We start from the raw sequence: 21,321 nt of genomic DNA on the forward strand, positions 1-21,321 counted from the left end.
GGGGTGTTTGGGGGATGTGGGGGGGGTGGGGGGTGTTTGGGGGATGTGGGGGGGGGTGGTGGGGGTTTGGGGGACTGGCACAGCCCTCGTGGGTGCTCAGAGATCACGGGGTATGGCCCAGCTGGGCAGGGGGTGACCTCTCAGTTCTCCCAGCTTTGCAGCAGGTGGGAGTTAAAGCAGTTTGTGATGTCTGTTGTGCAGAGTCTGAGCAAGACCTGGAGTTTATTTTCCTTGAGTGCTTCTGCCCAGTGCTTTGGCTCTGCCTCTGCCATTGCTGGGCCTCAGGGACTTCCACTGATGCTCAGCTGCAGTGAAAAGAGCAGAGGAGTGAGAATGAGACTCCTCTGTGGGCTGAACGAGCTCTTGGCCTTTTGTACCCTGGGCTCTTGAAGATTTTGTTTTGTCTTTTCTCCAGAGCGACTCTGCTGCAACTAATGGAGGAGAAGAAGTACCTGCTGGACCTTGATCCCACCCTGGTGAGGTCCTGGCTCTGTGTGCTGCCCCTGAGGAGCCTGGCTGAGTTCATAAAAGATTTCCCCAGGGATTTGTTGGTTACTCTGCAAGGTGTTTTCTACAGATTGGAGGACGTTGACCTTTCGTGGAGTAACACTGAGGTTTGTCTTCTGGCAGCTTTACCCAGCTCTGGGATAAATACTCAGACTGGGCTCTTGGGTGACTTTTAGCAGAACTGACCATCACTGGGGGGTTGGGGTTGGTAGCAGGTCACAGCACAAAGAGCTTCAAACTTAGCTAAAAGCAAAAGTAATTGTTCTGAAGTCAGAGACTCCTAAGAGGAGACTTGAGGGTGTATCTGCAGCAAAAAGTGTTGTTGGCCTGGAAGGGTGTGCTTGACTGGATTTGTTTTTTGTCAGTGAGGGCAAATATTTTAGTCCTGAGCTCCTCAGACATGTACCTGAAACTGGTTTTTTGCAGAGGGGAGGTTGGGCAAAGGGACTGCTGGTTTTGGGAGATCTTCCTGCTGTTGTGAAGACACTTGTGTTTGTGTGAGGACAGCAGGAATAGAATGTTGCAACTAATAATAAGTTTTAAACCCCTAGATTGTAAGAAGTGCAGGCTTGGTTTGTACAAATAAAAGCCCCCCGTGTGTTGGCTCCGCTATCCAGTAAATAAATTTTGCAATTTTATGGTAAAAAATTAAAGCATTAGAGAAGACATGGAAGAACAGGGAATTCCCTCTCTCACAGCATCCTCTCAGCTAATGAGAAACCAGTCTGTAAGATTTCTTTCACAGTTTATTATTTGTCTTTCCATAGTTAGAGAATCTTCTAAAGACAGTGCTGTGTGCCTTGGATGAGCCACCAGCCAGGTAACTGCACCTTTGTGAGAGCCTTGTCCTTCATCTGCTCGAGGGTTGGGGCCATGCTGTAGCTTGAATGTGTGCCTTGAAATCTGTGTGAATAAAAGAATCCTGGATTTCTATCCCACTTCTTAAATCCATCTGAGGGAGGGATGGTTAGCTGCCACTGTTGAATTTGGTGGAGTTTTTCTTTTTCTTTTTTTTTATTTTTTATTTTTTCTCTGAGCAGAAAATTGAATTGTTCCTCTGTGTTCCTGCCCTCAGAGCTCTGGAAGGTCGCTCTTGGCAGTCCTGCCTGACCTGCTGCATCAAGCTGCACACGAGGCTCTGCAAGTCCACGAGGGATGGGAGGTGGTTCTCGATTCCTGCCACTGCTGCCATGCTGATTGCCAAGGTTGCCAAACTTCAGCCCACAGCAGTGAGTACCAAGGAACCACTCTTGGCTTGATGGGAGCAAGATATCCAGAAATATCACAAGTATGGTACAACAGGTTGGGTTTAGATCAGATCCATTCTCGGTTTGGAGAACTTGCCGCTCTAACCAAGATTGTGGTAGTTTCAGAAAGTTGTGAAATCACCTCATGATTTTTGTTCTTATTGGAAAATCAGGTCAAATGCTCAGGTTGGATGTCATAAGCTTTATGTCTGGTTTTTGTAAACGTACGTTGTCTTTATTTCCTGGAACAAGCATTCTTAGGCCCAAGCTCTCTGTAAGAATTGCCTTTTCCCAGCCTCCCTCTGTTCTTTATTCAAGCAGTGGTGGGTCTGTTGCTGGGCACTTTTGTGCTTTGGATACCTTTAGGCTTTCTTTTTAGAAGTATTGATTTAAATCATGTGTTGCTCTCCTGCTTGAACTGTTCTGGTTTGTTGTCTCCTCCTGTGTGTGTGTGGCAGGTTCCAAGAGAGGCTGTGCAGGAAAGTCCAGTGGGAGAAATGTTCTGGGGAGCTCTGAGAGACACTCGAACCTGGTTCAGAAACACTCTGAGAGAGAGGTTACTGAAAGAGTCCCTGGAGCACGTGATGTTCTCTGTCCATTGGGAACTTCAGGTTTGTCATCTTCTGACAATGTTTTACTGCAGCTTAACCATAAAGTCCTGAGTCTGATGGCTCCTTGCTGGGAACTGCAGCTGCTGTGGCTGGCTGAGGAGTGAGATGGGGATGGGCAGTGTTGGAAACACTGCTGGGCTGAGAAGCAAAGGGCTGGAATTGGTGCTGCTCAGCTCACCTTGGTTCTCCTTTTTCTCAGTTGTTTCCAGAGGTGTTTCTGGGGTGAGGAGCTGCCCCTGGTTGGTGTTGTGCTGCTCCCTGTGTGTCCCACTGGTTGTCCTTCAGGCCTCCCAGCAGGCAGAGCTCAGAGCAGCCCCTGGCAGTCTGACCTGCTGCTCCCAGCCCTCCCTGGGACAGTTTCCAGCAGCAAGGTGGAAGTGGTTGCTCCAAATGTCTCCTTTAGTAACTGAGACATTTACACACTCTTTGGGCTTAAAAGCTGCCTTTTGCAGCTCTGGGAGTGCCCCTTTGCTTCTGGATGCAAAAATCTGGAGGGACTACAGACTGTCTGAGGAGTGTGGGACCTCTCTTCCCCATTGTTCTTTTAATTTCTTTCTCTGACTGTTAAATCTCAGCATTCAGTGGTTTGGGGGTTGTTTGCTTCTCCCCTGCAGGCCTGGAATGGGTTTATGAAGATCAGCTTTCCAGATGAGCAGTTCACCAAGACATGGAAGAACACTTTACTTGAAGATCTGAGGAAAAGAATCCAGGAGGTAGGGGAGGCTCCAGGCAGTCACAGCTGGTGGTTCAGAGGGAGGAGAAGGAACATGTGGAAACAGGGTGGCTTGGATTGTAAAAATTGCCATTACTGTTATAAACTGTGTTCTGGAGGCTCAAAAATGGGCCATGACAATGTACCACTCTGTAATCCTGGTGTCAGGGTTTCTGCCTGGCTGCAGGGCTGGAACGATGTCCTGGTGCTTCAAAGAAAATGGCACATTTTGAGCAATTACCATCTCTAAAGTTTTAAGAACCAGGGGGTGAAAAGTGAACACCTAAGGGCTCAAAGAAGCAAAGCTGGTGCTTCTCTCCTCGTTGTGCAGAAGTGGTGCTGTTCAGGCTCCCAAATGCACAGCCACCTGTGTAAGTCCCTTCTAAACTGACCTTGTGTGTCTCCTCATCTCTTCTTTAAGGTGTTAATTCTTATGATGGAACCGGGAAACAAATATTTCCTGCTAAAAGCTTGGCTTGGGGGGATGGATATTAAATAAAGATGGATATTAAATAATCTCTTCCAGACCCTGAGAAATGGGGTCATGTGTGGCCCCACTGGAAAACTTGCACTTTTTAACCTAGTTTTACTGCCTCCATAGCAGCACTCCATGTTAGAAGAAACACTTTTTGGAAACTAAGTTGATAAGAAATCTCCCTTTTGCCCTCCAGGAGCCTCCAGTGAACCAAATCTTGGTGTTCTGCTGTCAGAAACATCAGTTCACACACCTGGACTCTTCCATCGAGCGCTGCTTCCAGGACTGTGCCACAGAGGCTGTAACTGCAGCCTGCCAGGTACTGCCTCTGCCCTGGGAGGGGAAGGGACAGGTAGGAAAGGGAAGGTAGGAGACAGAAAAGTTGAATTTCCCATTGCACAGAAATCCTGTTGGTGGCACAGGGATGTGCCTCGTGGTGGAAGGAGCGTTTGATGTTGCTTGGGTTGCTGTGGATTGTTTAAGTCTGTTAAACCAACAACAAAAAGCACTGACAAGAAATCAGGAGATGAGTATCCACTGCTAAAGGGTCCCTGAGGGAGACTTGTGATGCGTTTCCATCGGGAGTTCTGGTGTCAGTCGTGTCACACAGCTCTTTAGGGACACGCCTCAGCACTGGAGGTGGGACTCCTTGGCGTCAGTGCCCAGTTTTGAGATGCAGGCACAGCGTGATCCCAAACCCTTGTTCATCCCTGCCCTCTCCTGTGTGCCTTGGCAGACGGAGAGCAACCTCCTGGAGAAGATCTCTGCCTACAGCCTGGGCAGGTTCAGCCAGCTCGTGTCAACCATCATCGTGGAGTCCTGGCCCCTCAGGAGTGAGCAGTCTGAGGGCAATTTTGATAAGATTCTGCACCACCTGCTTACGTGGCCTGACACCAAACAGATCTTCAGCTTTAGTGGTATGTCTGTGGTTAGATTTACAGCTCTGAGGAGCTGTTCTCTGCCTCACTGCTGCCACGGTGCAGGGCAGCAAACACAGAGAAACTGTCCTGCTCTTGTTTTATTGCTCTTCTCCAAGTCTGAGGTATTCAGCCTGCTTTTGGAGAGGAAAGGCCAAGGAAGAGGGATCCAGTATTCCTCTTGTGCTAATCCACTGCAGCTGCCTCAGGATTTGTAGAGCCGAACTTCTTTCTTTTGAGAGGTTCTCACAGGTTGTTGCCACACGAAAATACCCAAGTGTTGGCCATGTGAATGGATCCAAGTGTCTTGTGTTTGCTCACAGGGCTTGGGTGTGGGTTCTCCATGGGAGGTTTCCAAGTTGCTGTCCTGAGATCCTGGTTTTCTGTTCAGAAAAACATGAGGGGTTGGAGGGTGGAGTCCACAGGCTCTTGGGCAGGGATTCAATAGGAGATTGTCTTTCTGTACCATGGCATGGAATAGTTGCTGGTTCTGCCTGGATTTTTGGGAAGCAAGGCTTGATCTAGCTTTGACCTGCTTTGTTTCTGGAACAGGAAGAAACAGAAACCTCATAGAAAAACTCACAGATAAAGCCAAGGACATCATGCACACAGCAGACTTCGTGTTTGAGAGTGTCACTGATGACATCCAGAAAGGCTGCATCCTTGTGAAACATCTGGAAGAGGTTTTCCAGCACGAGGAACAGTTCATCTGTATTTGGGAGACAAGTAAGAGACGTGTTGAAAAGTGGTGTGGTTGCCTTAGAGCATCACTGCAGTGATGGATGTCCTGCTCTGCTGATGCTCCGGGGATTAGGAATGTTGAGGAGGTGTTCCAGCAGTGCTGCCCTTTGGCCTTTACATGGAGCTCCCAGCCCCAGTTTGGGCTGTGACTCTGCAAATCCAAACCTGAGTCAGGGGTGCAGGGCATGGGAAGTTTCTGCCTTGTGACTGCAGGTGGGTTTTCTTTCAGAGCACCAGCAACTGCCACGTGAAACAAAGGAAGTACTCCTGAGAAGCCTGAAAGAACTGCTGCAGATGAGGCAAGAAGAGGTCACACTGCTCAGGAAAGATCAAAAAGCAGTAGGAACCTTCCTGAGCATGTGCAGGAAGGTGCAGGCATCTGTGAAAGGTAGAGTTCTGGGGGGACAGTCTGACAGTGGCAACTCCAGAAAACATAATTTTCCTTGAAAATGCCTTGGCTTTTGCAAACAGGTTTGATTCTAAACCACAGTGAGGGTGAGGAGGGGTGGGGGAAGTAAACCCAGAGCACTGGGGGGATCAAGTGAGTGCTCGTGCATCAAATGACATTTGCAGGGCCCCACCTGCCCAGTAGCATTTTGTGGCTTGGGGGATTGGGTGGAGTGAGCTGGAGCCAGGCTGCACACCTGATCCCTGACCTGTCTCTCTTCAAGTGGATGTAGGTGAAGTGGAATCTCAGCACTCGGAAGATCTTCGCTTAAAAAGACTAAATAAAGTGGTGAACGTGGGAGAGAGACCCCTGCAGACCTACTACAACTTGGGGCCAGAGCTGAAGGAATTTGTCCAGAAAATGCACTCTTTTAAGGACAGCCTGATCTTCCAGCAGTTCTGGGAGGAAGCAGCACAGGAGGCAGGAGACCAGTATGAGTATGAATGGCCAGAGGAGGAGGAGGAGGAGGAGGAGGATGCTGTGCCTGAATTGAACCTTGATGATGTTTTGACCAGCGTGATCCGCCCTTGCTTTACCAGCTATGAAATGCTGTATAATGATCTCAGATCGGGAAGTCTCACACTTTCTGCAGTTGATAAAATTTTTCAGGAATTCACAAATCATCCTGAAGATCTCGGAACGGAGCTAAACACCATCTGTGAGCTTCGACCTGGAGAAAGCAGGTCCTGGATCGACCAGCGAGTTCGGCAGATCCAGCAGTACCATGAGATGCATTTAACTTTTGATGCTGCAAAGATCATTGCCAATGTCAAAGAGAACTTAAGCCTCTCTGGTGACTTCAGTATACTGGAACACTTGTTGGATATAGTAAGTATCCCCTCCTTCAGATCTGTACTGCCAAGGTGTTGGCTAAATCTGAACCTTCCCACAAGTCTATTGTAGCTTGTCAAGAACAATTCCTTGTCCCAAAATGTTTATTTGGGGTAAAAATCAGGCGTTCAAAGTGCTTTTTTGTCATCATTTCTAAAAGAGACATGATATTCCTATGTTGGGATGCGGCTTTGCAGAGGGCTTTTCTCTCCCTGCTGCAGAACCAGTGTCATTTCCCAATTCCAGACTGAATGTATGTTTGCACTGCTTGCTTTCTAGACAGAAAAGCTTGAGTCCTCCAAGACCCAAAAGCTGGATTCCATCAGCCCTGAGCTTGTGCAGGCCAAGACGTGGCTGCAGGGGATCACTGCGACCCGCCGTGGCTGCCTGAGGGAGCTGGCCCAGCAGAAGGACTTTGTCTGCTGGGTCAGGGAAGCACTGAAAGGTGTGTGCTGCTCACCCAGGAATTAGTCAGAGAATACTGGAAGGGATGGCAGCTTGTGTGGGGGCAGAAGGAACAAGGAACACTCTATCCCTGACCCATCTGCTTTGTGCCTTCGCTGCTTCTGGTGTTGATAGTTACAAACACCTCTCGTGGGTTTTGGTGTGGAACATGCTATAAAGTCCCTTTAAACGGGTCCTGCACTGCAGCTGGTGCAGCTCACAGTGACCACCCTGCCCAGGGGCTGGGCTGGGCCTGGGGGGCTTCAGTAGCTGCTACTACTCAGTTCAGACTGGTTGTTTCAGACAGTGGAACTGTGTCTGCCAGCTGAGTGGGCTGACTTGAACAGACTCCCCTGACCTGCACGGACACCCCCACCCCAGGCACTGGTCCTGTCCCAGCTGGGGCTCTGCTGGTGGGGGAGAGCAGGGCCAGGGGGTCCTGAGGGTGGATGGATCACGGGGGAAGCTGCTGGTGGGATGGGGGGAGGGCAGTTGCACAGGAGACGATGTTCAAAGCATCCTTTCTGTTTCCTGTGGAAGGTGAGGGTGTGGGGTTGTGTTCAGGCTGCCTCGTTTGTTGTTCACTCGTGTTTGTCTCATTGAAGATATAAATGAGCTGAAGGTGTTCGTGGACTTGGCTTCCATCTCTGCTGGGGAGAATGACATGGATGTGGACCGTGTGGCCTGTTTCCATGACACTGTGCATGGCTACTCCTCCCTGCTCTATGAGCTTAGGCAAGAGTCAGGGTTTGAGGACTTCATGCGCTGCTTGGAGAAGCTGTGGAGAGCCCTGGATAGTGATGAGAATCTCCCCAAGAAACTGGTGAGTTCTGCTGGAGTAGGTCTTCTCTGCATCCTCCTGCCTTTCTGCCTTCCAAGAGTGGCTGGAAGTTTGACTGCATAGGGCAAATGGGGACATCACAGCAGTTCTTGTTATTGGAAGAAAAGTGTCTGATGTTTCTGTGCCACAGAAATTCACTGCAGCACTAACTGGTGAGGCAGAGGTTTCTCCAGAGCTCTGCTGGAGCTTTCCAGTGTGACCTGGTGTAGCTTTGCTTGTGCAAGAGTTTGATGGTGTGAAAGAGGGGAGGCAGATGGCTGGGAACTCTTACCCTTTGCAGCAGGGCCTGTTTCTCTAGCGAGAGGTGTTGGAGCACTGTGGGCTCTGTTCATCCTCATGGAGTGGGTAAGGAACAGCTGTGCACACAGACCAGGCTGTGGCCAGTGCCCATTCCCCTTCCTTTCCCATCCTGAAAGTCTTGTGCCAGCCCAAGCTGTTTGTCCTGAACTGATGTATCTGTTGTAATCCTGGAAATGCTGCCAAGTCAGGGCAGTCAGGGCAGTGTGTCCTCCCCACAGCGTGCCTCAGCCCAGCACCTGGAGTGGCTGAAGACAGTGAAGGAGAGCCATGGCTCTGTGGAGCTGTCCTCGCTCTCCCTGGCAGCTGCCATCAACAGCAGAGGAGTCTATGTCCTGAGAGCACCAGCTGATGGCCAGAAGGTGAGGCAGCTCAGCTCCCCCTCCCCTCCTGCTCCCAGAAACTGGCTGGAGCTTTTCTCCCACTGCACACACAGCTCCTTTCTGGGGGCTCCTGCCCCTGAGTGCTCCCCTCGCTGGGCAGAGCCTCAGGCACATCCACACTAATGACTTCTGCCCTGGCAGGTCTCCTTGGACACTGTCCTGTGCTTCACCCTCCCGGGGAGCTCGGGGAAGGACGAGGCCTCACGGAAATACTCCCTGGCAGAGCTCCGTGAGCTGCAGAACAAACTGATGCTCATGTCAGCAAAGGGAGAGCAAGGCCTGGAGGTGGAGAGGTTCTCTGAGGTCAGATTCCAAACCCAGGGGGTTACTGATGGTGGGGCTGGGGCTGGATTTCCCCTTGAGTATCAGCTCTTAGGACTGTGATTGACAGCTGAGTTGCTGGGGGTGGATGGTCATGGGCAGATGGGTGTTCCTGCCTCTTTGTTCCTTGCTAAGGTGGGACTAAGCTGGAGACCAGACAGTAGACTGGTACCCTTATTCTCTGGGTGCACTGGGGATGCTCCTGGCTGAGAGCATCTCTGTGCTTTTGTAGCAAGCTGGGGTTCCTTACTGGTTTCCTGGGGGTTCCTTACTGGTTTCCTGGGGATACTGCTGTTAAAAAGTCACAGAGAATCTGTGGTTGCTGTACAAGGCCTGACAAACATCTGGACCAAAGCCTTTCTTTTCATTGGAAGTCTTTCCCGTGGTTTCATGGCTGGAACTTGGTAAACTAGCTTAGTGTTTTTTCTGTCTCCTCTGCCCTTACACAGGTCTTTTCCAATGTCCAGAGACTCGCACAGGCCTTTATAGACCTTTATTCAGCTGGGAACATGCTTTTCCGCTCCTGGCTTGCCCATGTGTACTGTTCACCCAGAAGAGAATCCTGTGTTCTTATTGACTTCTCCCTGGGCCCCATCCCGGTGCTGGAGGGGCAGGGGGATATGGCAGCTGTGCTCCCAGGCCTCTGCAAGACCATGGAGAGTTTCCTGGAGAGCTGGAAGAGCTTCATGTATGAGAAACGGTTCCAGCACTTCTACCTGAACTACTACACTGCAGAGCAGCTGGTGTACCTGTGCACGGAGCTGGGGCAGGGCACGCCCAGCCAGGCTGCCCTGACCATGCTTTCCTTCCTGAACCGCGACTGCACCGAGCGGGACGCGCTCACAGCCACCGGGAGGGAGCTGCCTCCCAGCTCAGGGAAGACTATTTCTGATTTGCAAGTGCTGCTGGGCGGGGAGAAGGACCTGACTGCCCAGCTGAAGTGCATCTGGGAGTGCTACATGAGCAACATGGGCTCCTTCCTCCCCAGCTGCCTGGATATCGACTCGCTGGGAGTGTGGCTGGGGGACCTGGCCGGCCGTGGCAGGGACTGTGTCACCCGGGAGTTCCCTCAGGACCTGCTGTGTGTGGGCCAGCCCAACCTCATCACCTGCCCTCGCTCCGAGGTGCTCAGCTCTGCACTGGCCATCTACATGAACAGCCCCGAGCAGCCCCTGCCCACCTTTGACGAGGTTCTCCTGTGCACCCCTCAGACCACCGCTGAGCAGGTGGGGCTGTTCCTCAGGAGGTGCCTCATTCCCTGCAGCAGAGGGGAGAAGATTTACACCATGCTGTACGCAGATGAGCTGAGCTACGATGTCAGCTGCAGAGCAGAGGAGCTGTTCCAGGACCTGCAGCGCTACAACAGCTCCTACCGCCTGGTCATCCTGTGCGACTGCGAGCGGGAGCACAGCTACATCCCCTCTGCCTTCAGCCAGTACAAAGTGCACATGATACCCCAGAGGCCACGGGCTGAAATCCAGCAGTACCTGCAGCACCACTACCGAGTGCCTCAGCCCTCCAGCTCGGCTGCTTCTGTGTTCAAGGGCAACATGTGTGTTGGGATTGTGTCCTCCAGAAGAGCTGGTGTGGGTAAGGTGTCACATGCAAAGTGGGGGCTGCTGAGAGTTGGAAAACAGGGCAGGACTCACCTTGTCAGGTTTTGTGTCCAAGTGCTAAATATCTTAGTCAGGAAGAGCGATTCAGACTCTACCCAGTGCAGTGGTGTGAAAACTGGATGTCACCTTGCCTTGTCCTGAGATGGGCACCTCTGGAGATGGGTCACCTTCTAACTGGCACCTGTTTTGTTCTGCTCACTTGGGTAATTAACATAAAACATAACTAATGCTGGGTGAGCTGAACCTGAGCTCCTGAGGGTAACACATGCCTGCAGGAAATGGGCTGTGAGGTGGGACAAGGGCTGCAAAGGCTGCCCGTGTTCCTGTGTGGGAAATGGTTGTTCAATGGCTCTTAATGCAAAAAGCTGGAGGGGGTATTAAGTAAAACTCCTTATCAGGCTGAAAAGCAAACAGAGGAAGGTGGTTTTCAAACAGGGATTGGCTGAATTGTGGAACCCAAAGCTTTACATAGGCTTAAAAAGTGATCAGGTACAGTCAGGAGAGAAACCTCCATCAGGGGCTGCTGATCATAAAGATGCTGTTTCTGCCATCAGAGCCCCTGAGCTGCAAACCTCTGAAAAAGTACTGGACAGGACTCAGAGTTACAACTGTGTTCTTACCCTGGTTTGACTTCAGAAACGAGGACAGAATAGGTTCAAATCCTAATAAAGAGTAAAGCCTCTCTCAGTAATGGAAGCAAAACAAGCCATGTGGATAACAACAGCAGTGACTTGGATTCCAGGCTCCAGCTGCTCAAACCAGGTTTAGGCTTTCTTCTGGAATGCCTTTTAGGAAGGTTCAGAGATTTCAGAGCATTTTATTTCCTTCTTTCTATTATGGCTTTAGTATGATGTGTTCAATATCAATGGCTTTAATTCTTGTGGTGTTTTCTAAAACAGGGAAATCTCTCTATGTGAAGAGGCTACATGAGAGGCTGCAAGAAGAGCAGCCTGACTGTACAGAACTTCTGGAAACCATCAGACTAATTGAACCAGAAGTGGATGAAGATAAAGTGCTAAAATCTCTCCTGCCTTTTCTGAAGAAAGAACACCAGACAAAGCCCATGATATTCCATTTTGATATCACCTCCTCAGTAAGTACATCCCTCCCACAGCTGCCTTGTCCAAGAAGTCCTGTATGGATCCTTGCAGGAGTTGTTTCTTTAAACCTCTTGTTTCTTAGTAAGCCATTTCTCAAGGATGTATATTCTAATTATTGTGTAACACAAATAACTCATTACCATCAAGGTGGTTGGACTTAGAACAGTTCCTAGAGACTTAGAACAACTTCCTAGAGAAGCTGTGAAGTCTCATCCTTGGAGGTACTAAAAACCTGGCTGGGTGTGGCCCCGGGCAGCCTGTTCTAGCTGAGCCTGCTTTGAGCAAAGAACCTTCCCACCCTCAACTGTTCTGTGATTCTGTGAGGTTGTGATTGGTAAATGAAGAGGAAATGCCTTTGTGTCTTTTCTTGTGATAGGTGCAACGTGGAATTCCAGAGTTTCTCTTCAAGCTATTGGTTTTGCAGTACCTGACAGATAATAATGGCAATATGTGGCTGCGACAGAAGTGTCATCTGTATGTCATTGAAATCCTTGAGGTGTCCCCAGTGCCAAAGAAAGCAGCCTCACCTGTATGTACACAGCAGTGCTCCATTTCTGGGAATTTCTCAGTCATTTTGCTCGTGGTTGTACATGGAGACTGTAACTGTAAACACAGCACAGGAATTCTCTGCTCCATTTGGGGTGTGCTGTGTGTCATTACAAAGTGGTGTCCCTGGAGTTGTACAAAGTGAGACTAAAATCAGAGAGTAAATTGGGCCTGTCATGATTCCCTTGGGTTGGTGACTTCTGAAGGCTTGTTAGTCCAAGCCTCACTGGCCCCACTGTAACATTTATAGAAAACAGAAAAATGGAAAATCTAACGTTCCTCGTGTTAATTTGCAGGTTTGAAAGTACTGGAATATTTATATGGAGCTAAAAGAACAGAGCGTGGAAGTGACAGTTTCTTGGGTTTAGTTTTCTTCGAGGTAGCACTGAGAAGGGGCTGGAGGTGACACAGGACTCGTGTTCCAGGGAGGAAAGTGTAGAAGGGAATAGAATTCATTGGTGCCCTTTATGTGGAAGAAGGGATACAAAGGGGAAAAGGTGTCCTGGTTGTATGGGCTGGCTTTCATTACTTGGGTCTGTGGTTTTAGCCAAGAAGACTGTTAAGAACAGATTGACTAAAATGAAGAAGATCAGGGCTCTGGTCATCAGCTCTGTGATGACTCTTTCCTTTCCTCTTCTCCAGGTGTCAGCAAGCCAGAAGTATAATTTCTTAGATGTGTTCCCTAAAGTAACGTGTAAGTCTCCCAAAGAAGTACTAGAAATGGAGACACTTGGAAAACAGTCTGGGGATGTTTCGGACCCGGGGATGGACGAGGAGGAATTTCGCAGCGAGGCTTTCCAGAGACCTTTCCAGTATCTGAAGAGGTTTGATCAGGGGTGTGACCTGGACGTGTTCTGGTACGAAGCCCACTCGGTGGAGGGGAGCCCGGCGGAATGTCTGCAGCTGTTCCTGCTGCACTGCGGGATCGTGGATCCCTCCTGGGCAGAGCTCCGCAACTTCGCCTGGTTCCTCAACATTCAGCTGAGAGACTGTGAAGCTTCTGTCTTCTGCAACCCTGACTTTGTCCAGGACACTTTGAAAGGTTTCAAAAACTTTGTCGTTACCTTCATGATTTTAATGGCGAGGGATTTTGCGACGCCCTCCCTGAACATTTCCGATCAGAGCTCAGGAAGACAGTCCTCCCACCTGGAGAACGTGGCGGAGGAAGATCTTCTTCCGTTCCGCATTCGGAAGAGGTGGGAGTCGGAGCCTCACCCCTACTTGTTTTTCAATGAAGATCGTGTGTCCATGACGTTCATCGGGTTCCACTTCCAGCCGAACGGCCCTCGGGGTGTTGATGCCATCAACCCTCTGAACGGCAGCGTCATCAAGCGGAACATCATGACTGCACAGCTGTACCACGGCTTGTTACTGCAGAGGGTTCCCTTCAACGTGCCGTTCGATCGGCTGCCTCGGCACGAGAAGCTCGAGAGGCTTTGCATGGTGTTGGGGCTCTCCTGGGTGGTAGACCCCGATGAGACGTACGAGCTCACCACGGACAACGTGCTGAAGATCTTGGCCATTGAGATGCGATTCCGATGCAACATCCCGGTTGTCATCATGGGAGAGACGGGCTGTGGGAAAACCAGACTGGTGAAGTTCCTGTGCCAGTTACGCAGAAGCTTTGTAGAGGTGGAGAACATGAAGCTTGTCAAGGTCCACGGAGGTACCACTGCAGAGATGATCTACGCCAGGATCAGAGAAGCAGAAGCCCTGGCTAAAGCCAACAAGGAGCAGCACGGGTTGGACACTGTCCTGTTTTTTGATGAGGCCAACACGACAGAGGCCGTGAGCAGCATCAAGGAGGTTCTGTGTGACCGCACGGTGCAGGGGAAGCCTTTGGCCTCCGGCTCTGGCTTGCGGATCATCGCAGCCTGCAACCCGTATCGAAAGCACACGCCCAAGATGATCCAACGCCTGGAATTAGCTGGGCTGGGCTACCGTGTCAAAGCAGACGAGACCAAGGATAAGCTCGGGTCTGTCCCTCTGAGGCAGCTCGTGTACCGGGTCCACGCGCTCCCGCCCAGCATGATCCCGTTAGTGTGGGATTTCGGGCAGCTGAACAACCTGACGGAGAAGATGTACATCCAGCAGATCGTGCAGCGGGTCGCGGAGCAGGTCCCCATGGAGCAGGGTGATGTGGAGGCAATCACAGAGGTGCTCTTTGCCTCCCAGAAGTACATGAGGCAGAGGGACGACGAGTGCAGCTTCGTCAGCCTGCGGGACGTGGAGCGCTGCATGGAAGTTTTCAAGTGGTTTTACAAGCACAGTGAGCTGCTGCTGAGGGAGCTGGAGAAGTACCTGGCTGAGAAGAAAGCACCAAAGGGCAATGTTGAGAGAAACAACACTATCTGGTCCTTGGTGCTGGCAGTTGGGGTCTGCTATCACGCCTCCTTGGAAAGGAAGGAGGCCTACAGGAGTGCTATCAGCCAGGTCCTTCCAAAGCCTTATGACACCCAGAAAAAGATTTTAGAAGAAATCTCCCTGATGCAGGACTTATTCCTGAGTGGTGTGCAACTCCGGGATACCATAGCAAGAAACTTGGCCTTGAAGGAAAATGTCTTTATGATGGTCATCTGTATTGAGCTAAAAATCCCTCTTTTTCTCGTTGGGAAGCCTGGGAGTTCCAAATCCCTTGCAAAAACCATCGTGGCCGACGCTATGCAGGGCCAAGCAGCTCATTCAGATTTGTTCAAGGACCTGAAGCAGATCCATCTTGTGTCTTTTCAGTGCAGCCCCCTCTCCACTCCGGAGGGAATCATAGGCACTTTCAAGCACTGTGCTCGATTCCAGGAAGGGAAGAACTTGGATGAATATGTCTCTGTGGTGGTTTTGGATGAGATTGGGCTGGCAGAAGACTCTCCCAAAATGCCCTTGAAGACTTTGCACCCACTTTTGGAAGATGGCTGCATAGATGATGTCCCTCTTCCTCACAAGAAGGTTGGCTTCATTGGGATTTCCAACTGGGCACTGGACCCTGCCAAGATGAACCGAGGCATCTTTGTGTCTCGTGGGGACCCCAGCAGAGAGGAGCTCATTGAGAGCGCGAAGGGGATTTGCTGCTCATCACGAGGGGCTTTGCAGAAGGTTGAGCCCTATTTCCATCCCTTTGCAGACGCATATGAAAATATTTGCAAGGCCCAAGACAGGGAGTTCTTTGGTCTCCGTGACTACTACAGCCTCATAAAGATGTTTTTCGCCTTAGCCAAGAACTCCAAGAGCGAACCGACACCTCAGGACATCGCCGAAGTGGTTCTTCGTAACTTCGGTGGCAAAGATGATGTCAATGCCTTGGAAATATTCACCTCAAAGTTACCAGAGAAAGGAGAGATACACGCTCATGACATCAGTAGGATTGAGCTGGTCCGACAGAACATTTGCAGCAGTGCTGAGGATGGGGATTGCAGGTACCTGCTTGTGTTGACTGAGAACTACGCGGCACTGCAGATCCTCCAGCAAGCTTTCTTCACTGCCCGGCAGCAGCCAGAAATTATCTTTGGCTCCAGTTTCCCTAAAGACCAAGAATATACCCAGATATGCAGGAACATCAACCGTGTGAAGGTCTGCATGGAAACTGGCCAAATGGTTGTGCTCCTCAACTTGCAAAACCTCTATGAGAGCCTCTACGATGCCCTCAACCAGTACTACGTGTACCTTGCTGGCCAGAAGTACGTGGATTTGGGGCTGGGCACCCACCGGGTGAAGTGCCGCGTGCACCCCAAGTTCCGCTTGATCGTCATCGAGGAGAAGGACGTGGTGTACAAGCACTTCCCCATTCCACTGATCAACCGGCTGGAGAAGCACTACCTGGATATCAGCACCGTCCTGGACAAGGGGCAAAGAGAAACCGTGAGGGAGCTGCAGAAGTGGGTGCAGGAGTTCGCTGCGGTCAGTACGGAGGAGCACTTCCTGAGCCAGCAGCGGTACCGCCCGGCCGACGTGTTCGTGGGCTACCAGCCCAGCACCTGCGCCTCGGTGGTGCTGCAGACCACGGAGAGGCTGCGGGCACAGTGTCCTCCTGGGGAGCTCCAGGCCCGGGTGAAGAGGGAGGCCCAGCTGGCCCTGCTGAACTGTGCCACCCCCGACGCCGTCATCCGCCTCTGCAGCTCCGGGGGGATGTTCATGGCAGATTCCCTGGCCAAAACGTACTTCAGGCAGCAGCAGCACACGTCCTTTGCAGACTTTCTCCGCGCTCATGTCCACCAGGGGTCTGGGGCCCAAACAGCCTTCACAGAGGTGAGTGCCTGGTGGAGTCCTCCCAACACCCCCCTGACCTGCCCTCAGGTTTTTGTTTATCCTGCCAGGGCTGCAGGATGTCCAGCAGTGGCCCTGGGTTGCTGTAACAGCCCACATTGGCCCTTTGCCTGTTGGCAGTGTTGGTTTTGGGGGTGCAGTCCAGCTCTGCAGCACAGAGCACAGGTGAGGGGTCTGTGCTGCCTTCCCACTGCATTCCTGCCCCTTGTCCCCAGGTCACCACCTTCTCCCGGCTGCTCACCAGCGCCGATGCTGCCTGCCTGGAGAGGGAGGTGCAGGGGAAAGCCCAAAGGCCCCAGATCCTGTTCCTGCAGCAGTTTGACACGGAGTACTCCTTCCTGAGGAGCATCAGGTGAGTCTGGGCTCGCGTTATCCTGCTCGGAACAGGCTGGGTGGAAGGTGTGTGGGCAGAACACCTGGAGTCACACATGGAAAAGGGAGGCAGGAGCCCGTGCTGTACTGACAGTGGGCTGGCTTGGAGCAAACCTTATCAGACACAGGTGGGGTTTGGTGTTTTAGTCTCTCCTTCTGCCTGCAGCAGCCAACGCTAATGTGGAGTGACTGGTTCTTTAGTCTTTAATGTTTGGTTTTTACACTTAGTGACTTCTGTTAAATCCCTTTTCACTCTTCAGGGATTTCCTGGATGCCACTTCAGGAAATAAAGTCCTTATTATTCAGACAGACTTTGAAGATGGCTCTCAAGATGCCCAGCTCGTCGCCTCTGCCAAGTAAGTCGGGTGTGAAGTGGTTCAATTCTGCTTGGCCACTCCTCACCACCTTTGCTTATTTGTGCTGTTTGGGGATTTCAGACTCAGGAATGTGCAGTCCTTTATTCTGCAGCAGAGTGAATCTGGATGCACTAATTATATTTCAAATAATAATGCATAGCTCAAGTTAAAATAAACTAAGCTGGGTCAAGTGAGCAGATAATCCCCTTTGAAGTGTGAATTCTGCCCACTGGCTGCAGGAGTCCTGAAGAGCTGAGGGTCAGGGGATCATTTGAGGCACAGCTGGAGGTGGCAGCTTGGCCGGGTGGAAGGAGTGAGAGTCACTTGGCCTGTCTGGGGAGAGGAAACGTGTCTGCTCAGAGGAAGGACCCGTGCCCTGGAGCCTGTGTGTGCTCTGCCAGCATTCCTGTGTTGCAGATACACCGTCGTCAATGAGATCAACAAGGGGGACCTGGGAGACGTCTCTGTCTTTGTTTACTTTATCATGAAGCTTTCCCGGCTGGAAGGAGGAACGTCCTACGTGGGATTCCATGGAGGTGGGTGAGCCCATCTGTCCCTCCTCACTCTTCAGCTGGCTCCAGGCAGTTGCTTCTCTTGCTCACTGTCCTTTTGAATGCTGAAGATCTGGACTTGGTGTGTCCTGTGCCTTGTCAGAGCTGCTTCCCTGTGCCACAGGGCCTGCCTTGGGGGATCAGTGCCTGGAGAAAGCAGCACACAAACACAAGGGTAACTCCCTGGGCATGTTGTCCTCTGGGAGGCCCTGGAACACGTGCTGACGTGTTCTGCTCTCAGCAGAAGGCTCCTCTGGGTCTGGTGGCTTCTGAGAGCCTCAGAGCCCTGGTCCTGTGTGTGCCCTGTCAGGGAGTGTGCTCTGAGGGAACTCTGCTTCCCTTCCTACAGCGAGAGGTGAGAGTCAGTGAGCTCTGAATGTAAACCCACAGGTGCTGGCAGGTAGTTTTTGGGAAGCTGTTCTGGAAGAACAGGCTGCAGGCATGGAATGACTTCTTGCTGTTGCTCTCTCCTGCAGGCCTGTGGCAGTCAGTGCACATCGACGACCTGCGCAGATCCAAGGACATGGTCTCGGACATGACGGCCCTGCAGAACCTCACCATCAGCCAGGTGTTCTCTGAGGGCTCGGGCAAAACCAAAGGTGAGCTCTGCCAGCCACTGGGGCTGATGAGCCAGTGGGAAAAGGGGAGCTGTGGTCCCAGACTTGGTGCTAGAGGAACCACTGGTGCCTGGTACAATGGAACTGTGACTGTCCCTGCTCAGAACGTGTTTTTGGGGGGGATCCCAACTGGTATTTGTATTTAGTTCATTGCTACAACTTTGGGTCGTCAGGTAGGTTAATTTGGTAGCTTTACCTTTTTCTTTTGACAGGAATGTCACATTTGCACTGCTCAGCAGCCTGAGTGCTCTGTCCCATCACGAGAGGCAGCAGATGCTGTGTGACAGACACCACTGACAAGGGTCTTTCTTTCCCCTCAGTTTTTTCTTACTCTCACGCTGCCTGATAGGATTCTGGGAGAGCTTAGGGCATTAGCTCAGTGTCACTTCTTCCAGTTCTTGCTGCATGAAGCCTGACAGCCCCAGCAGCTGTGTCTGTATTTGGGAGGTGGATGCAGGTGCTAATGGATCTGACAGATCTTCTGCTGATCTGGGATGCACTTGCTAAAATAAACCCTTATCTGACTGATGCAGAAATTTACTGCTGCTTTCTAATAAAAATTCTACACCTTAGCTGCAGCTCTGCCTGTGAATGGAGAAGCACAGGAGGAAGAGATGGAGGTTGAAATGCCAGTGTCAGAAGCAGAGCACTGTGAGGTCAGTTCAGAATACATTTGTTTGCTTCTCAGCTGTCAGGATGGGTCTCTGCTCTGTCATCCATAGGTGCAACACACCTTTTGCATCCCCATTGCCTTGAAATCCATCAGCAGTGTTTGCATCATGAATGTGAATGATCAGACAAAAATTCCTCCTCCCCACTGTCCAGTCAAAATCAGCATCACTAAAGAAATAAACCATCCTGAGGACCCTCTAAATCCTTAGTGATTTCATACTTCTAATTTTCAAAAATCAGCTTTAAAGGCTTCTGTTTTCTTTCTCCCCCTGAAGGTGGGAGCTGTGTTTCTGAGCCTGCCTCTCCAGCTGGGTGTGCTTTGGGGTGTGCATTGGAGCCGTGCTGGAGCTGGCTGAGAGCTTGGCTGTGCTGCAGCCACACCCACACTGGCTCATGTTCCCCTGACAGCCTCAGCTGGAGGATGCCCAGGACAAGGGACATGTGGCTTTTGCCCTTCACGTGCTGAAATGTTCCCCAGGGAGGGCAAATTTTCCCTGGTCACATTTATCATTTTCACTTTTCCTACTGAACTGCTGAATCTTTCATCTGTAGGAATCTTATCTCAGTACAAGTGCTGTGTCACAGGCCAGTTTGAAGGGGCCACAGAAGTTGCATCATGTACTTGACAGCAGAAGGACTCAGAATTGCATTCTGAGATGAGAGCTGGGAGCGGGGGTGCCAGGGAACAGACCCTTTCCAGGGAGCACTGTCACCATTCCAGGAGGGGTGTGCTGGGGCAGGAGTGCAGCACTGGAGAGGAATGATCCTGTTCATGCTGTTCTGGGCAGGGTGAGGTCCTGGACACCACCGTGCTGCTGAGGACCTGTGTGCAGAGTGCTGTGGGGATGCTGCGGGACCAGAACGAGGACCTGAGTCGGAGCAGGAAGCGCATTAAGATTCTCCTCGGCCTCCTCTCCAAGGAGGATGACTTGAAGGGTATGTCCTGCAGGTCCCTGGGCATCTGGGGGACCCCCAACCCGTGTCAGTCAGGTCACTGGGGACCCAAGGGTCACTGTGGACAAGGAGCATCTCCCAGGAGTGTGTGTGTCCCTGCTCCAGTCTGTTGCTCCTTTCATGGCTGTAGGGCTTTTCCTGCAGTTCAGGTGGTGGCTTTCTCTCTGGCTGTGCTGGCTCTGGTGGCTGTTTTTTTTTTTTCCCTAGTTGGCTAATTATTGAAACAGGCGTAAAATGCTGTGCTTGGTGGGATATCTGCATTTGGATGCAATGCTAATACAACAGAAAATGCAAGTTCCTTCTTGTTTTGTAGCCTCTTTCCTGAAGATTACAAAGGCTCGTCTCTCCAGCCTTTTGAAGAAGCAAGAAGAAATTTCCCTTCACCCGAAAAACTGGGTGCTTCGGGAGGCTTCCAACCTCAGTGCTCTCCAGGAGGGAGGTACCTTCAGGTGAGGACAGCAGCAATCCTTGGAATGTGCAGGCTTCCAGGAAGGGGCTGCAAATGGCACCTGTGCAGCAGAGGCAGCAGTTTTGTGTAATCTGAATATTTGCAGTGTCAGCCTCCAGTCTGTGCTGGAAACCCTCCAAAGGCAGTTTTAGCCTCTCCTGGCTCCTGAGGGGGGTGATTTAGAGCTGAATGGGCTGTGCTGGGACAAGAATGCTCAAATGCTTTGAGTGGAACAGTGGGATTACAGGTGAGCCAGGAGTGAGAGAAGTGTAGGGGTTTATTGGTGGTATTTTTTTCCCTTAAAGGCAGGATTAGGATTTCCTCTCAAGCAAATGTCAGCAACTATTCAGGACAGTCACCTCCCTGGAGGTCACTCCTTCACAGGAGGGAGAACACTGAACTCTTCCTTATAAACAGAAAACTAGTAACCAAAGTCTAAAGAATACTGAAAATAAAAAATACCTTTCCCTTACAGGCGGTCCTTTCACATACTTCTCTTCTGCCTTGTTGTAATCAGTTATCCATGGCAGCAATCGTGTAGCTGATGGCCTGAAAAAGCATTTAATTCATTTATAATCATTCAGCTAAACTAAATAATGAGTTTTTCTGTCTCTCTCTGCCCCAAAGGCACACCCTGTGGAAGCGAGTCCAGAAGGTGATCACTCCATTCCTGGCTCTCCTGATTTCTGTCATAGACAGGGATGGCAACCTGGAGCTGTTGGCCAGGCCAGCAGCAAAGTGGGTGACAAACCTGTGGATGTTCATCTTCAGTGATACCAAACTCCTGACTGTGCCCTCCGGGGTGGGGAAGAACAGGTGAGCCCAGAGGGAGCAGCAGGAGGGCTTGGGAGCAGCCCAGCACTGGCTTTAATCCCACATGGCAGAGGGACGCTGTGCTGTGCCCTGGGCACTGCTGGGGGCTGCACAGGTCACTGCCATGTCCTGCCCAGCCCCTGCAGCCCACGTGTCCTGCCAGGACAGCCCTCTGGCCAGGGAATGCTGGCTGAGGAAGTGCTGGTGCTCCACAGCTGGCAAAATGAGCTGTATCAGAGCCCTGCAG

The 21,321-nt window shown here is 51.2% G+C and overlaps 1 protein-coding gene across 1 annotated transcript in view; it reads left to right on the top strand.

The window, feature by feature from the left end:
- Positions 1-21,321, top strand: part of RNF213 (ring finger protein 213) — a 49,078-nt gene that overhangs the window by 10,631 nt on the left and 17,126 nt on the right. The window contains exons 11-36 of the mRNA XM_017812107.1: positions 416-614; positions 1,275-1,327; positions 1,583-1,736; positions 2,213-2,365; positions 2,980-3,078; positions 3,749-3,871; positions 4,289-4,469; positions 5,022-5,195; positions 5,440-5,598; positions 5,882-6,486; positions 6,769-6,934; positions 7,539-7,756; positions 8,293-8,433; positions 8,596-8,757; positions 9,225-10,365; positions 11,291-11,484; positions 11,868-12,020; positions 12,680-16,273; positions 16,507-16,643; positions 16,924-17,019; positions 17,437-17,555; positions 18,047-18,169; positions 18,761-18,843; positions 19,648-19,795; positions 20,127-20,262; positions 20,889-21,077. Coding sequence (XP_017667596.1) covers positions 416-614; positions 1,275-1,327; positions 1,583-1,736; positions 2,213-2,365; positions 2,980-3,078; positions 3,749-3,871; positions 4,289-4,469; positions 5,022-5,195; positions 5,440-5,598; positions 5,882-6,486; positions 6,769-6,934; positions 7,539-7,756; positions 8,293-8,433; positions 8,596-8,757; positions 9,225-10,365; positions 11,291-11,484; positions 11,868-12,020; positions 12,680-16,273; positions 16,507-16,643; positions 16,924-17,019; positions 17,437-17,555; positions 18,047-18,169; positions 18,761-18,843; positions 19,648-19,795; positions 20,127-20,262; positions 20,889-21,077 — 8,700 coding nt within the window. The remainder of the gene's footprint in view (positions 1-415; positions 615-1,274; positions 1,328-1,582; positions 1,737-2,212; positions 2,366-2,979; positions 3,079-3,748; positions 3,872-4,288; positions 4,470-5,021; positions 5,196-5,439; positions 5,599-5,881; positions 6,487-6,768; positions 6,935-7,538; positions 7,757-8,292; positions 8,434-8,595; positions 8,758-9,224; positions 10,366-11,290; positions 11,485-11,867; positions 12,021-12,679; positions 16,274-16,506; positions 16,644-16,923; positions 17,020-17,436; positions 17,556-18,046; positions 18,170-18,760; positions 18,844-19,647; positions 19,796-20,126; positions 20,263-20,888; positions 21,078-21,321) is intronic.

This window comes from Lepidothrix coronata, unplaced genomic scaffold (assembly GCF_001604755.1).
Source record: "Lepidothrix coronata isolate B3197 unplaced genomic scaffold, Lepidothrix_coronata-1.0 Scaffold34, whole genome shotgun sequence".
NCBI lineage: Eukaryota > Metazoa > Chordata > Aves > Passeriformes > Pipridae > Lepidothrix > Lepidothrix coronata.